The sequence below is a fragment of the Toxotes jaculatrix genome, chromosome 1 (genome assembly GCF_017976425.1).
Source record: "Toxotes jaculatrix isolate fToxJac2 chromosome 1, fToxJac2.pri, whole genome shotgun sequence".
NCBI lineage: Eukaryota > Metazoa > Chordata > Actinopteri > Toxotidae > Toxotes > Toxotes jaculatrix.
Window position 1 is genome coordinate 16,261,024 of NC_054394.1, and position 16,696 is coordinate 16,277,719.

Consider the following 16,696-nt stretch of genomic DNA (forward strand, 5'->3'; position numbering starts at 1 on the left):
TTTGTATTTTTTTTTTTTTTTTGTACCTCGAAGGTCGGTGCCGAGCCCTTGTGTATGCACGCGGGTGTGCGCGCGCGTGCTTTTGTGTATGTGCTTGCTTATCTGTGTGTGTGTGTGTGTGTGTGAGAAAGAGACAAGAGAGACAAAAAAGAGAGAGAGAGAGAGAGAGAGAGAGAGAGAGAGAGAGAGAGAGAGAGAGAGAGAGTCAGTGCAACAGAAAGACGCACTCCGGTGCGTTCAGGTGGCGATTTAAGCCTGTTTATCATTCAGTATTTACGTGTCATTTTGTTGAGGATTTTCCGACAATCGTGTTTTTAAAATGCAGATTAGCCTGAAGAACTGAAAGGAATAGCGGGCGACCCCCACCCCCTAAAATCAACTTCTTGTAACATTGTTACCGGTGCACTGTTGTGATTATTATGTAAAGCATAGCCCAGAGGGTTTCAGCGTAAGCCATTTACGTGCACTGTAGGCCCCTTTAGGTAAAATTGTATTATTTGCTTTACTTGGTCGCTAATTCGTGGTCTCCAGTCATGCTGGCTCCTTTAAAATTATTGGAGAGCGTCTGGTCGGGGCTGCTCCTTTGGAGCAGAAAAGCCTGTCTTTTCAAAGAGGCATTTTCTCCCTACAAATGTGACTGTGACTGCGAGAGTGACACACGTTGACCATTTGGTGCTCTCCCGTGAAGGATTTGACCCGGTGTGCGCGTGCACGCGTCTGTACGCGTGCGCGAGGCAGGTGGACCGTGTTGAATCACTTCCCACGCGCTCCTTCACTTCTCTTGAACTGCAGGCGCGTACAGCAGCTGCTTCTGTAGAGAACACACACACACACACACACGCAAAACTCATCACGCTCATCACACATATCTCGGGTTTAAAACACGGTCTGCAAACACAGCGGTGAAGCAACAGGCTTTACCGAGCACACTGTGCTGCGGGTTGAGTTTATCTGCAGCCAGAAGGAGCCTTGTTGTGTGTTTTAGCTGCTGCTGATAAGGTTAGCCATAACTGCAAGAGCAGGGAATTGGAGCCTCCTGGTTTTTATAGTGAGACTGTCCTCCTGGTGTCTTTAACAGCTACTGACTGGTGCTGGAGATAGGTCATTCATTACACGGTCACCTGCCTACTATAGCTGTGTGGTGTCTTTTTTTTTTTTTTTTTTTTAAGCATAACTGTAGTGTGTAGTGCATTATTTTCAACTGAAGCTTTGCATAGATTACAGCCTCCTTTCTCACACAAGACCCAGAAATGGCTCACAGCCAGGCCAGGTACAGAAAAATACACTATGGGGACATTCAAAATTAATGAGGGAACACGTTGATCTTCATTAGTTGACGGTGGAAGACAGTGGGATATGTCATTGTTCTATTTCACTTATCGCTGACACCTTATGTAGAGTTTAGGTTTCATCTATTCTTTTACTGCTCAGCAACATCAAAAGAAAAAAACCCATTTAAAATATTTTCATGAACATTGCTTTTTTTTAAATATCACATGCTTATTAATTCTATCTGTAACAATACATAGAACATTTTTGCTATTTTTCCTCATGCACAACTGGGCTTAATGAATAAAAAAAAACTGACACATGGGACATGTATCCTATAGTTGTCAGTCTCTGTGTGTATTTTGATGATGATCTTGATCCAGATTAAGCCTTGATGGTTATGTGCGCTGTCTGAGTGCTTTCTGTTCGTGGTTTATCTTTAGTTGAGGTCAAAGGAAGGCTTGACTTTTCACCTTTGCCACTGAGGGCAGCCAGTGTCACCACTGCAGTATTACGTCTTTGAGACAGGAACACCCCCATATAAACACACACTCAACCTGGAGTTTGACCCATTTCATATTAGGCTGATGTCACAGGATAATCTCTGATGACTGCTTTTCAGCTTTATGTGTTCCTTAACCAATCGTAACTAAAATATTGGCCTGTTTAACTCCAGCATTTACAAATAACAAATATACATCAATATTGATGTAAACATTTTTTGTTTTTGCTGTTGCAGAGCCTGTCAGTCTATTGGAGAGTGAAAGCAGCATCTAATCTTGGGTTTAATTTTTATTAGGGCCCCTTTTCTTTTTCATTTGGATTACAAAGTGTGTGTTTAAAATAGATCCCCCAATACTGATATCACAGATGCCACCATTGGAGGCTTTATTTTCATCTCTGGAATCTCTTAGTTTGATTCCATGCAAGAGAAGTGCCAGTACTTTCACAATTTCAAGTCTTCCCGCAACAGGATTAGCCAATTTTACCGTTGTAATGACTAATAACATTTCACTAAGTCTGTGGAGAAGAACAGTGAGCATGACATTGGAGCTGTAAGATTAGGATCAGTCACTGCTACGAGAGATGGGAACTACAAGTGATTTTGACCCATGGCATAGATGGTGATTAAAATTAAAACTACATAGGCGTCACAAGAAATATATATCAAGATAATCAAAGCTATTTTCAAGGAACCTTGTGCTCAACAAGTGTAAATCTTGACTCATGCATTCTGTGGGCACATACAGACGTGTGAGCTGCAGATACACAGTCTGGATACTTTGGTATTTATGTAGCTTTTGCTGACTGCACGTCTGAAAATTTAATTTTTGACTCATGACCCAACAAGAACTCCACCAGAAAAAAAAAACATTTCCAGCATATTTTTTGCTGAACAAATTCTAGATGAAGACAGTATGATGCCGTCTGTATTGTTTAATGTTTAAGGTTTAGGATATTATTGCTGACACTTAAATGGTTTTTTTGTGTCAAAATTGTTAATGGCCCAACACCATGGCTCAGATGTATGGCTGCACGGTAGTAGATTATCTTCTTTGTATGGCTGTATGGCAGTAGATTATCTTCTTTGTATGGCTGTATGGTAGTAGATATGGTAGCTTTACAGTAGATGTGAACTGTAAAACAACTTCTCTTTGTGGTTTAGTTTGCTCCCTGCACCTGGCAGACATCCACTTTGTCTGGCCCAGTTTAAGAGAACAAACAACCACTAAATGTAAAGATTTCACCAAATTGCTTTGACACATTCAGACATTACTTCTCACTTAAAGTTTTTAAATCTTATTGAATTCTTGACCCTGCAAACATTTCCCAAGGATTCACAATCATCTTGATCTGTAAGAGTGGCATAGTAATAGCAAAAAACTCAGAGTTGTCCAGTGGCAAAAATTGTAGATCTGGATCACTTCTCAAATGCAAATAAATGTTCTTTAACTGTCTACCAAATTTCACGAAAAGAAAGTTTTAGTGAAGCCCTATCTACAGTGAGGCAAACAAAGTAACAGGAACAAACATAACCTCCTTGGCAGAAGTAATAAAAACTGTGAGTTAGATGACTTTAGGTGGATTTATCCTCCCTTGTCAGACTTACATGTGTCTGATGTTTCAGCACATGATAAGAGTGGAAGATTACTTATGCAAATCTTGCTCTAAGGAACAGAATTTCTCACTTGTGATCTGCCATTTAAAAGTAGTCGTACCTTTATGCTGCCATAGCGCCTATACTAGGTTGGCATGTTTTCAGGTGTCGTTGTGCTGTTTGTCATTCTGCGGTAGCCTGCAGTGCTGTGAGTGTCTCGGGGCTAGACAGCAGCTGTGTTGAGCAGAGTGTTGGTGACAGTTTGTCTGTGGCAACAGCACCTGGCTCTGTTTAGAGAGTGATTAGGAGAGTCCCAAGCAGCTCCCCGTACTGTTTACACAAGGAGCCTGGAGTTAAAGGTGACCCACTTTGCATTTCCTTATCAACAGCCCACATTGATAGCTTTGAATAGCACAGACTGTAGAGAGGCCTTTGCATGGGTTTACATAGTTCCCTATTAGAAAGAATGGGATGCGTTTGACTGGGCGAGGCTTGGATTTGACTAGCATTACAACAATGTCCTGAGGTGGTATGAAAATGTGGGTGCTCACACCGCTCTCTTTGTGTGTCAGGGCAGGGTTGCTGTGTGGTCTGACTGTGTGTTTGAATAAAAACCACTGGAGGATCTTTAGGAAATGAAGGGTTTCCTCGTCCAACATGTCTCCATCTCTCCTGTCACCTCTCTGTCTGCTTCTGTCCTTCCCTTCCTCTGTCTCTCTTGGTCTCTGTTCTTCTGTGTCCTTCGCTAGAACTCATTCCAGGTAAGTCTATTAGATTTTGCTGTGGTAAGCCCTGTTTAATGGCATCCCCCCTTAGGATGGACAGAATAAGTGTTAGTGATTGTGTGTGTCGAAGCATCCCCCTACTGGGTGTAAAAAAACACTAGTAAAGGTAAGCTGTAAATGTGATGACCAGTGAAGACAGCTGAACAAACAGGTCATAAAACATTTATCTGAGGGGAAGACAGACAGAAAGTTGGACATCCAGACAGATTCACAGACAGAGGAAGAAGTTGTTAAGTAGATAGCCAGAGAACCAAAAATGTCCTGTGGCTTTTGTTCTCATGCCTACGGCTTTTTGCTCCATATTTCACTGATAAAGCTGCTTATCACTTTGCCTGTATGTGTGTGTGTGTTTGCTCTTTGTGTGTGTGTGAGAGCAAGCCTAACCAGCTCTGTAGGCTGTTCCTGTGTAGAAACCCATGGCCCCATGCCACCCAGTATAGCTGTTAAACAATACTTAATTTTTCACCACCAGGTATTTTGTGTGTGTGTGTGTGTGTGTGTGTGTGTGTGTGTGTGTGTGTGTGTGTGTGTGTGTGTGTGTGTGTGTGTGTTTGCCTGTGTGCTCTTGTCACACACTCACTCACACATCTAATGACAGGCTACAGAAATTTATTGCTAGCCAATCATTGTAAATGCAATAAAACCTGTTAGAGATCACACCAAATAGTGGCCTGATCTTTAGTAATAGCTGGGGAAGGCTCTGGGTAATGTAAACAAGGGCTGGTCCCCAATAAAAGCTGCATTCAAAATTGTTCAGTTATTACAGTTAGTTCCTCTACACCTGCTGGTGTTGACAAGTTGATGTTATTGTTGGAGTTTAAATGAGAATCTTGGCCCCAATTTCTAGACTCAGGTCTTTCTGTAATTTCACGCCATGCACACTAAAAATCCTTATCTCGCACTCTCTGGGTAGATCTCACATAGAGACAGGTAGTAAAAACAGAAGCAGATCATAGATTACATCTAGATTTACCTGCTTGGGATAGTTGAGGGAACACTGAAGTTTTTTGTGAATGCATTGTAGATCTACAGCTGTCTCTTTCGCCGTCATGCTCATATCTTCATCTGTTGGCGTGGGTGTGAATGGGTGTGCCTAGTCACCTGATTTGACCCACTGCTCTTCAATAACAGGATAATTGACCTGCTGCCTATTATAACATACACAAATGTGAGGAAAAGTAGCAGCTTGTGCTATTTTCATTTTAACACGTTTTACTCTGCTTTCCTTGATATATTTATGTTCCTTTTCATTTCAGCTTTATTGTTTTGACTGCTGATTCCCTAGTTTGTTTCAGTCCTTTTCTGTATTTTCATTTACCAAACTTGACCATTGTGCTTGGTGCCATTAAAAAGAATCATGACGGAAGCCAGTTGAGTTACGCAGAGTCACAGAGTCCCATGCCTCAAGACCCATTCCCCGAGCTTCACTGGAGACATGCTGCTTTCCTATCCAGTGTGATTTCATTTCAGCAGCACACAGCGCAGCGTTCAGCAGTGAAGTAAGCACCGGCGAGTTTTTCACAGTGTTAACTCTGTTTGTATTCTCAGTCTTCAGCTTGGATTAAATTATCTGAAGGGAACCTTGGAAAAAAAAATACTTTCATTCAGACAAGTCAGTATTGCTTCATTTACCAGACCAAACTATGTTCTAGATATCTTTAGATTATGTTTGTGTGTGTTTGTGTGTGTTTGTGTAGCTGATGTTTGCTGCTGTCGTTGTCATACCGCAGGGCCTGATAAGTACTGGCCAAACAAACACAACGCAGGCAACATGAGAGCAGTAGATAGGCGAATCTTACACACACTCAATACTGACCATACTTGACTATTGCCCTCACCAAATAGGGCCTCTTTCATTCAGCATTTTCTAGTGTGTGTGTTTGTGTGTCTGCACGTATCATATAGTGTGTGTCTGTGTCTATCTGTCTTGTCTTTGTGCTTTCTCCAGTCATACTCTCACAGTATAACCCAGCATTGTGCTAAAGGCTACTCCTCAACAAAGGCCTTTTCTTTTGCTATCACATCATCATCTCTCCTTTTCCCTCTATCTGTGTCTGCTTCTATCTCTCTTCAACGTGTCTGTCTGTTTGCCTCTCTTGCTTCTTCTGTTTCTGTCTCTCTCTCTCTCTATCTCTGAGATATCTGCTATATCAGCTGACTGTCATATTGTGTGTGTCTGTTGGTTAGCATGCCTCCTTGTGTATGAGAGCAAGGTCAGATATGTGCCCCGAAGAAGTGAAGTGAAGTGTTTTTTTTTGTTTTTTTTTGGCCATGTGTTTTTATCAGCTCATGGACTGCATGCCTGTGTTGGAGGAGGCCACAGTTGCCGTGTTAAACGTGCTCTCACTAGAAGATCTAGTTGCCAGCTATATTTGTTTTATCTGGCTGGTATTTGCAAAACTAAAGGGTATCCATTTTGGGCACTGTTCTTTTTTTTTTTTTCTGTTTATATCTCAGTTTCACATCTTCCATATGTGTCATCTCTTATCTCAGTTTCACATCCACCATCAGTGTTTCCCCTAGGATGGAGTTGTAGCAGTGGAGGTGAAAAAATTTTTTTTGTGTGTGTGCAAAATTTTTTTTTGTGTGCGTTCAGAAAGTGCACCCTGCTGAGAGATTTCTATGTAGCTGCTGGCACCAGAAGGGCTCATGAGGCCTAAGTACATACAGTACCTTTGTGCAAAGTAATGAGCAGGGGAATTGTCTGTCTAGCTTATGTATGAGGTGTCTCAAGATTTAGGAAAATACTCTTATATTGAACATAATAAAAGTATATTTTTTTACAACAATTATTGGCATTTGTTGAACAAACAAACATATCAATCACACACAGTGAAATCACATAATTCAAATACTGCAACAATCCTACAGGTCTGTGCCTCCAACCCATGCTTCTTCCCACTCCCTCCCCTCTCCCCCATCACACTCCTCCCCTTCACCCATCATTCACACTTCCATCCAGTTTCTGCTGTCTTCCCTCCACCTCAGTCCCCTCTATTCCCTCTCCCCCACTTCTTTAAGCTCTCTCCTTTACCCTGCCTTCGTCCCCAAGCCAACAAGGTTCAAGGTGGGTCTAAAACAGAGCCTTGGTGATGGCATAGTTCTATCCAAATAATATGGAACATTAAGATCAATGTGAGAGAATCTTGTCAGTTGTGCATGCAGATAGACTGCATTCATAGACTAGGAAATTTGTGCTTTTGAAAGGATGGGACAGTCATTCTCCGTAGGCCTAATTTTGAAGGGCTACATATATTTTGTTTGCCCAGCTTAGAACCAAACAATACATAAACACAAAGGCCATTAAAAATAATTTTGTTTGAGCTTCACAAATGTTGTAGAATAACACAATACTTTAATGAATTTCTTTTCTACAAATGACTAGTCAAATAATTGAAAGAATGAAGAAACCTTGTCTTTGTGGTTACACACTGAGACGTGTGGCCATAGTGACAGCGAGTTGTCTCCTGCTCACCTAGAGGAGAGAGGCTCACTCATCAGAGCGTACAACGTTCACCCATTCACACACACACACACACACACACACACACACACACACACAGGGATAGTGCGAGCAGGAATACACACCAGTTATACCAATTACAAGATTACATCACAGCAACTCTCAGCAACCGGACCCTGCTATGGAAAGTCAAGTGGGTGCTGCGCAGGAGTCTGTATGTGTGTGTGTGTGTGTGTTTGCATGTGCGTGCGGTGGAGCCGCTTGGGAGTCGGGACCCATGCAGAGCACTTGGAGTGCTAATTAGGCAACCACAACCCAGCAGAGTACATCACAGAGAGAAAGAGAGAATAGAGGGAAGAGAGAGGTTGAACAGAGGATGAAGTGAAGAGTGTGTGTCAGGGAGCCGGCAAACACAGCGCTCATCTCCTGAGGAGGCTTGTGGAGGGAGAGAGAGAGAGAGATGAAGAGAAAAGGAGGGAGAACGTCAAAAGATGATAACTGAAATATGTTACATGCAGTGATGTCCCCGGGCACTGGGGGCTTTACAGTACGGAACAATACAGTTTATCCAGCTCTGTGGGACAGGACATGCAGGCTTTCTGTGTATGTGTGAGTGTTCATGTGTGTACCTCATGTACCCATTTGTGTGGCTAAAGGTACACCAAAGAGTGTCACAGGTGCAGAAGCCATGATAAGCTTCATTGCAGGTCCTTATTTGTATGTGTGTGTGCTTCTATTTGTGTTTTGAGTTCAAGTGAGATCCTCAACATCTGTCAGATCTCCCTGCCTTGCTGGGAGGAGCCGTAGTGCCACCTCTCCCTGTTTCTCTGTAGCAGGTGAGGTTGATTACAAGAAAGAATCTGCAAGACCCGGTGATGATGATGGCAGTGATGATGATGATGATGATGATGGCGGTGAGTCAGAGATGCCTTCTCTCCCAGTAGAACAGCTGGGCTGGGGCTGAAGCTGGCCCTGTCATCGGGGGGCTGTGTCCCTCTCAGCGAGAGGCTACAGAGGGCACAGCCATACAGACAGCAGCTTGACTCCTGGGGCATGGACCACAAAGAGCCAGAGACACAGACAGAAGGCACTTATGTGTGTTTGTGTGACTCTGTGAGTGAGTGTGTGCGTGCGTGTGTGTGTACGTGTCTCAGCATGTGTGTGTTCACACACTCTAAGCAGCGTTGTGAAGCGTAACCAGACTGTTCTGTCATACGCCCACACTGGTGTCTCAGAGAACACAGCCACACACTCGCCAGATGACATGCACACACACACACGCTCATACACACACAATCCCAGCAACCCCTACCACAGTCGCTATGTAATTAACAGACATAGGAAATGGCGCTGTTGGGGTGGGTGAGTCGGATGCAGGGAGGAGGAGAGAAAATCATCTCAGCTCGTGCCTACCCTCAAGACACACTGTTTCTCTGTGGCTCTGTGTGTGTGTGTGCTTTGCAGAATGAAAGAGAGGAAGGTGAAGAGAGGGAGAGAGATGCCGGCTGGTCTTTTGAAATCTCAGTGTTTTTGTTGCAAGCTGCTGGCAGGCAGGTTGGGGTGAGGGGTTGGGGGAGGGAGTGAGGAGCAAGTGGAAGAGAGGAAGAGGAGGTGAGGGATGAATAATAAGGTGTGCGCACACATGCACACTCACGTACACAGCCATATCATTTAAAGCCACACAAGGTAAAAGACAGGCAGACTGCTCTCTTTGCTCTTTGCACAAAGGTGTGTGTGTGTCAGCGTGTGTGTGTGTGTGTCGGCGTGTGTGTGTGTGTTCAAGACAGTGAGAGCGAGCCAGGTCAGGGGGAGATGTACTCTGTTCTCTGCTGTACCTCTATAATAGAGGCCTGCTGTATAATGACAGCTCAGACACAGGCAATACTCTGTGTCTCTCTCTTTCAGCTTTTTCACTGATCTCTTGCTCTCTGTCTCTTTGTCTCCCTTTTCTTTTTCCATCCTTTCGTCTCTTCGTTCTCTCATTCTCCAGTGGAATTGTTCCCTTTGATTCCTCAGCTCTGCAGCCATAGTGCTGCCGTTTCACGATTTCTCTGATATTAAGGTTTTCTCTTTGGTATGGAGTAAAAGAGATGACATGCATGCGCACAGACACGAGCTTGCAGGTGCGTGCACACACACACACACACACACGCACACACACACACACACACACACACACACACACAAATCTATTCTATAGTGCCTGAGGGTAGATTGCTCTGACATCTCATCTCAGAAGTCAAACAAACCTGGAACCACCCGAGCAGGTTTATCCTGCTGTGCTCCTGGATACTTTGTGTGTGTGTGTGTGTGTATAGGTGCATGCGTAGGTGTGTTCAAGACTGACATCATGACATACATCTGTTTGCACAGTTAAGTTCCAGGCCCTGGTATTTATGTGTATGAGCATTTATAGCTGCTCTTGAGGTCAGGTCCCTGTTCTCTTGTTTAACCTGTATAAGCTACCTTTGTTTTGTTTTTCGGTTGGCTGTCCACCTTAAGATCATCCTTTGTTCTTTGATCACAACCTCAAAAACTGCTTATGGATACTGTACATGAGTGCTATTTATAGACGGTATATCACTTAAAGTGTTGATTTTGTCAGCCACAGAGTTATGCTTCCTGCTGCCATTCAGTCAGTTATACTAGCTGTCTTTTTTAAGCTCACTTTAGGTTGAAGCACGATAATGCGGTTGCTTTGTCCACATTGCATCCTGTGTTTCTAGGTTGGTTTCATCCACAGTGCTGTTTCACTTGTATTTTAGGCACCCTCATTTTTTCATTCTTCAGTCGGAAGTTTCCCTCATTCTGAACTTCTCTCACACCCCCCTCCCATGCTTTTCATCCCCCTGTCAGCATATCTTCAGTCAACTAGCAAGTCAGTCAACCATTCATGATGACACACACTCATCAAGCTGACTCTTAACTCCCTCCTGTATCAGTGGCGGTGCTACGCACTCTAAATTATTCCAGCAGAGTGGATGGTTGAACCTGTGTCCTTCGATTGAAGTATGCCTTCATTTTTGAATACCTGTGCCGTGCTCCAATGGGCCACTGTGATCAGAGATCATGATTTGAGTAATGAGGGGGTTTCCACTTGACAGTGACAAGACAGTATGGTAAAAGGTGTTGCTTATCTTGATGATGTGTTGGAGGTTTACTGATCCACACAAACTGCAGCAAATGCATGTCACCTGCTGCTGTTCAACCGCAGTTTGCCACGGCCATGTCTTGTTTACTATTCTTTCCTGTGGTATTTAAAAGTGGCTGACAAAAAGCAGGTGACTAAAAAGCTCTAAAGAGTCCATATCCCACCACGTAGACCAGTTTTAGTTATCAGTTGTTCAGCAATCATAATAACACAATGGGCTAAACTTGTAAACCTGTAGCAGCTTCACAGTAAATCCTGTAGGCCGCTGGTGAAAGCAGTTCAATGTGTAGCAGCATTACATGTTTGTTTTGTAAAAACAAATGCAGCTCTGATAGTGCAGTAAAGGCGACAATATCAGAAAACAGTGAGGATGCTGTTTGTTAGAGGAAAGTAAGAACAGGAATGTAGGAGTGGAACAAAACACCAGACCACAGAGGCTATGTTACACCAGCGCTACAAAAGTATTCAAAGCTGCTATTCAAAGCACAGCAAGACTTTTAGAAATGGTGCTTTAGTCTCCTGCTAGGCCACACATGTTGAGCCAACCAGTTTATTGCAGTGACATTTTTATTGCTCATTTGACAGCAGACACTGACCGGTTTGGCTCTGTTCCTAAGCAGGGCCACAATATTGTGGCATGCCTAAAGTGTGCTATACCAAGCCACTGGAAAAGAGACATCTGCTGCTCCAGTGAAGAGAAGCATGGATACACAGTTAGCTGTAGGCAGTACAGTTCCAGTCCACGCTGCGCTGGACTTGGACAAGCCAGGTTGGTGGCTGGATCAGATAGATGGGCCAGCAGCACTGCACTGCTAGTTTTAATGAGCTGATAGGCAAATCCCTTCCTGGTTAAAGATTAACCACTCGCTAGAGCTGCCACTGCATTATCTCCCCACTGGCCGGGGCATACAGGAGCCAAGAGGATTTACTTTATATGTGTGTGTGTCTGTGTGTGTGTGTGAGTGAGAGAGAGAGAGTAATCTGCATTCCAACCAGCAAAAGGGTGGAACTGTGTGTGTCAGTGTGTTTGTTTGACTATGGGAGTTAGTGATCGGCTTTACTCCCAGCAGGGTGTTAAAACTGTGTGTTTACTGTATGCCATTTAGCAGTCAATCTGCTCTGTGTGTGTGTGTGTGTGTGTGTGTGTGTGTGTGTGTGTGTGTGTGTGTGTGTGTGTGTGTGTGTGTGTGTGTGTGTGTGTGTGTGTGTGTGTGTATATGGGCGGGATCATGTTTTGTATGTGGTTTGTTGTAATCTGCATTCTGTTTTTTTCAGGGCTTTGTTTGATTTTCCCTGAGGGCGTAACAGCATTCAGAGGGTTAATTCATCAGAAACTCAGAAACTTTGGTGTGTAACAGACTCACTTGGGTCGTCAGCAAAAATGCTTAACTTTTGGGATCAAATAGATCTAATTTACTCATACCTCCTAAGATCTGTATTAAGTTTTTAAATGTTACAAGTGGATACAGACTTTATCCTTTTCATAATCCACAGCTAAATCTATTTTTCTTTTGTGTATCACTGGATTAAATGACTGTGGCATATGCTGTTTCATTAACTGAGAACTCCCTCTGATTAACTGGAAGACAATGCCATCTGCTGGATGTTTGAAGAATGTAGGGGCTGTAGCCTGCTTAAAATAGAGAGTGTGTTGTAACTGAGTGATGTTAAGAGGTGGAGGCAGGCTCAATTATCTGGAAATTCATAAGACATTACTCATCCTGGGTTGCTTAGATCATGCTATTTATCATTACTTACTCTGAAAAGAGAGCCTTGACTCGCATGGCCTTTTCTGGTTTAGAAAGAAAAAGTGGGAACAAGAGAAGAGAAAGCTGTCACTTTTAGACGGTGTACACTCGCATAACCTTATGACTATCATCGATTTCCCTGTAATCCTGTTGTGCATGTTTTGATTTTCAGTGCCTTGAAGAAGTAACTGTTTAACTATACTATTCTTTATATAGCTGCTAATGGAAACATGCCACTCTTCATTCTCCTTTTGTAGGAGCTTTAAGCCGCACTCTCATTTCTTGTAAAGCTGTACTTAACTTTTTGTATTTTTTGAGCGTTTTTGCCTCTATTGGACATGAGATAGTGGAGAGGCGACAGAAAACGAGGGCAGAGAGAGTTAGAGGATTCTGCGCAACAAAGCGTGATTCAAACCAGTGAAGCTGGTCAGTGAGCTGGATGCCCCATGAGCTACACTCCTACTTGTGAGTGCCAGCAGAAGGAGACTGAACAAGAATAGTGTTTTGGGGAAGCTATGTTAGCACCTACATTTCCCTTAGCTCGTACCCTGCCAGGATATGGTCTGAGGCTATGGTTGCTTCATACAAGCTTCTGCAGTCAGACAGCAAAGAGACTCTCTTCTCTGAAACCAGCGGGGTGATCTTCATGATGCTAGACTGAAAAGGGGTAAACCAGAGACACAAAGACAGAGCAGAGTGTGGCAGTCCTGTGTTTTCTCGGGGGAGTCACACCGTAGCCTGACGACCAGAAAGGGGCTTTGTCGAGAGGTGGCCTTTGGGACAATGCTGGCCACCGTGCAGCTTTACCTCAAAGATAATCTCTCTCCCTGTCTTCGCTCTTGCTCACTCGCTCCCTCGCTGCTCTGAAAAAAGTAACGAGTGACGGAAGAAGGAAATGACTAAAGAAACGACTCATTCACACCCCTGCAATGACAGCAGGACAGACAGAGGGGAAGTCAAACCCACGCTTTTACCCTTTTCCTGAGCCCTCCACCCCCAACCACTATTACGCAGTAGTCTCCTCCACCCTGATAACAACTCCTCGTGATTGTAGTGTGTGTTTGTGCATAGCCTGTATGTGTGTGTGCGTGCAGTGTAAAGGTTTGACTGCACGTCCACATTTTTGGTAGGACTTCCTTGTTAGTGTGAGATGATACTGTCTGATTTAGAGAGAGTGGATTTCTTTGCTTTTACTTGTAGTAGTCATTATAGATGTAGTTGTCTTTCATTCGCTTAATGCGCTTTTCTCAGTAGTTCTGGAACAATTTGTGTTAATAAAGCAAAATGAATTGAATTGTGGCAGATATTCTAACACAAAAGGTTTCCTTTCTTATGCTTTAGGGCTTGACACAGGCCAGGACATGTCCTCTTTCCTTCTCTTTCTTTTTCTGTCTTTCTGTCTCAAGAAGGGAAGGGCGCCTCACATATTTAACCTAACCCCCCCGTTGGACTGCATACATGCACACATACATACACACTGCCTGTCGCTCCCCAGCAATGGGGTCAGATGTGGTGACTGGCTGAGCACCCTCCCCTCCTCCTCCTCAGCTCCTCTCCTCTTCCTCGCTCCTCTCCCCTCCCCCCTTCTCCAGCTCGCCCTGGCAGGGCATGCATGCCTGTGTCTGTTATCTACAAATGGCTGAGGAATTATAGGTTGAGAGGGGAGGAGGAGTGAGGGAGAGTGTGAGGAGGGAGGGGGGTGGGGAGGGGTGAGGTCATGTGACATCGCAGCAGCTGCTAGGCTAAGAATTTCTGTTTTCTCACTCAGAGAGAGAGAGAGAGAGAGAGAGGGAGAGCTAGAGCAAGGAGGGGAGAGATAGGCAGCGTGTGTGGTGTGTTGCTTTGTTAGATAAGCTCTAAACGGTCTTTGTGAGCGGCACCGTGAGAGACAGGAAGACAGGCGGGCAGGCAGGCACGCAGGGAGAGAGTGAGGGTGGACGGCTGAGGGGAGATAGATAGACGGAGAGTGAGAGAGAGGGGAGCAGGAAGATGGTGTGTGTCCTGTCGGTGGCTGCCGGTGTGTGCTGGGCTGGGCTCAACGTGAAGATGCAGCCATGGGGGATCCAGGCAGCTCCACTCCTTTGTGCAGTAAGGAGCTTTGGCCACGCTTTTAATCTATGAGGGGGGGTCGTGAACCACTGCCAGACCTCCGGATGTGTGCCTCTGTGTGTATTTGTCAAGCTATGTGCTTGTCCGTTTCTTCTTTCACTATGTTGCTCGCATGTGTGTCTGTTACTGCTGTGGTTTTGTGTGTGTGTGTGTGTGGTTGATACAGAGTTTAAATACACTGTGCTCTCTCTCTGTACAATGTTGGTTTTTTTGAAAAGTTTCTTGTGTATTTCTTTTACTCCCTTCCCTGACTTTTTTCAACTTTCTCTAAACAGAGAGGGAGGAGCAATACTTTAATATCTTGACAAAGTCACGTTACAGGACTGGGCATTTGGTGTGTGTGTGTGTTTGTTGTTTTTTTTTTTGTCGTTTGCCAGTCTCTCAATGGCGCCGTGTGTGTTGTTCAGACAGTAGTCATTGTTGATTCCATTATTAATTGTGTGCTGGGTTCATTTGGAGTGCACTGGGTAACTGGGAGGTTACAGGCAGGACAACTCGAGAGGTGTTGGGAATGTTATTCACTCTCTCATGCCTGACTTGCCACTGTGTGTGTCCACTCAAACACACACAGACAGACACAGGGTGCTGTGCCTTTGCTGTCCTCTCAGGAGGGAACATGATCTTTTTATAGCCCTCTCAGACTCTTGGGTAAACCCAGATATAACTCCTTCTTATCTAATTGTGCTATTGATATACTGTTAGTAAGCAGCTTTCATTTAAATGAGTATGCCTTTCTCTTAGAAGCTGTGTTTGCTCGCAGTTTACTTTGAATGCTGATTTAAGGACGATTCTGAACAAACCCTGATGTGTATGTGTGTATGTTTTGGTGTAGTGCTTAATACCTCTGCCACACACAAGCTACACAAGTCTGAACTTACGCTGCCCTCTGAGCCACCTTCTGTGTGTGTGTGTTTTGCCTGAGCACGTAGGGCTATCATACGGCGTTTTGGCATTTAGGGATTCCACTGACCGAGGGGCTGTCAACACGGTGTCACCTTTCAACACACACACACACGCACACGCACACTCACACATACACAGTAAGGAAGGGGACAGCCGTCTCAACCCTCCTCAACCTTTCTCACCCTCCAACCACCACAGCGTTCTTACAAATCTGAATCTAGAACAAGAAAAAAAAGTCATTCTTTCCACTGTTGGTGTTAGGTGAAGACTTGGTCTCTTTATAGTGTAACAGTAACTTTTTATTTTTGGCTGCTGAGCTGAAAGTTTGTGCAATCTTTTTTTATGCTTTGCATGTCTCAGACCCCTTGACTCAAAAAATCCCAAAACTCATTTAGATTTTGCTGTCCAAATTCAGAAATATCCAGCTAGCATGCGTTGATATTTTGTTACATTTTAACAGGGACAGCACTGGACGCATAAATGTTGACAACATATAATATAGGATACTTTCAGTAAGACACAAAGTCACCCTAGTTGAAGTGGAGCATGCTCCGTAGGAGGTGTTTGTGACCATGGACCTCTGCCAGACTGGTGCTCTTTCAGCAAGGAAAGGGTGCCCTGCCCTCCTAACCTCTCACCTCTGACCCTAAGCCATACAACCAAAGCCCCTGTGCCCTCACACCACCAATCCCCATCCGCTCCAGCTGTCACAGCCAGATACTCAGCACCACACTCTGTTCTTCTCTGTGTCCAAGGAAACAGCTATGCGCCTTACTCTGTCTGCATGCATTTCTCTGCAGTGGTCTTACCATGTCCCTTGTAGACTACATGTGTTTCTATATAGGGCTGAGGGCAGTATTAGATATTAAACCTTTCCCGTTCTTGTCCACTTTGTCCATTTTATAGGCATGAGCCATGAGCCAAAGTCACCATCGTTAGGAATGATCTCCACGGCGACCCGTACCACGGCGACGGTCAGCCCCCTCACCCCGTCACCTCTCAACGGTTCTATTGTAGCCAATGGAAGCCCGGCTACCCAGTCTGCTCACTCTGGATTTGCTGCAGCCCTCCGTAAACTGGCAAAACAGGCTGAAGAACCTCGAGGTAAAACCACACAGCGTGTAGAGATGTGACACTGACAAAAATTTGCTAATATGCGCTGTAGAGGTT

The 16,696-nt window shown here is 44.3% G+C and overlaps 1 protein-coding gene across 1 annotated transcript in view; it reads left to right on the top strand.

Annotated features, from left to right (window-relative positions):
* Positions 1–16,696, top strand: part of gse1 (Gse1 coiled-coil protein) — a 164,610-nt gene that overhangs the window by 123,874 nt on the left and 24,040 nt on the right. Inside the window, exon 3 of the mRNA XM_041066856.1 lies at positions 16,433–16,630. Within this exon, the coding sequence (XP_040922790.1) occupies positions 16,433–16,630 (198 nt within the window). The remainder of the gene's footprint in view (positions 1–16,432; positions 16,631–16,696) is intronic.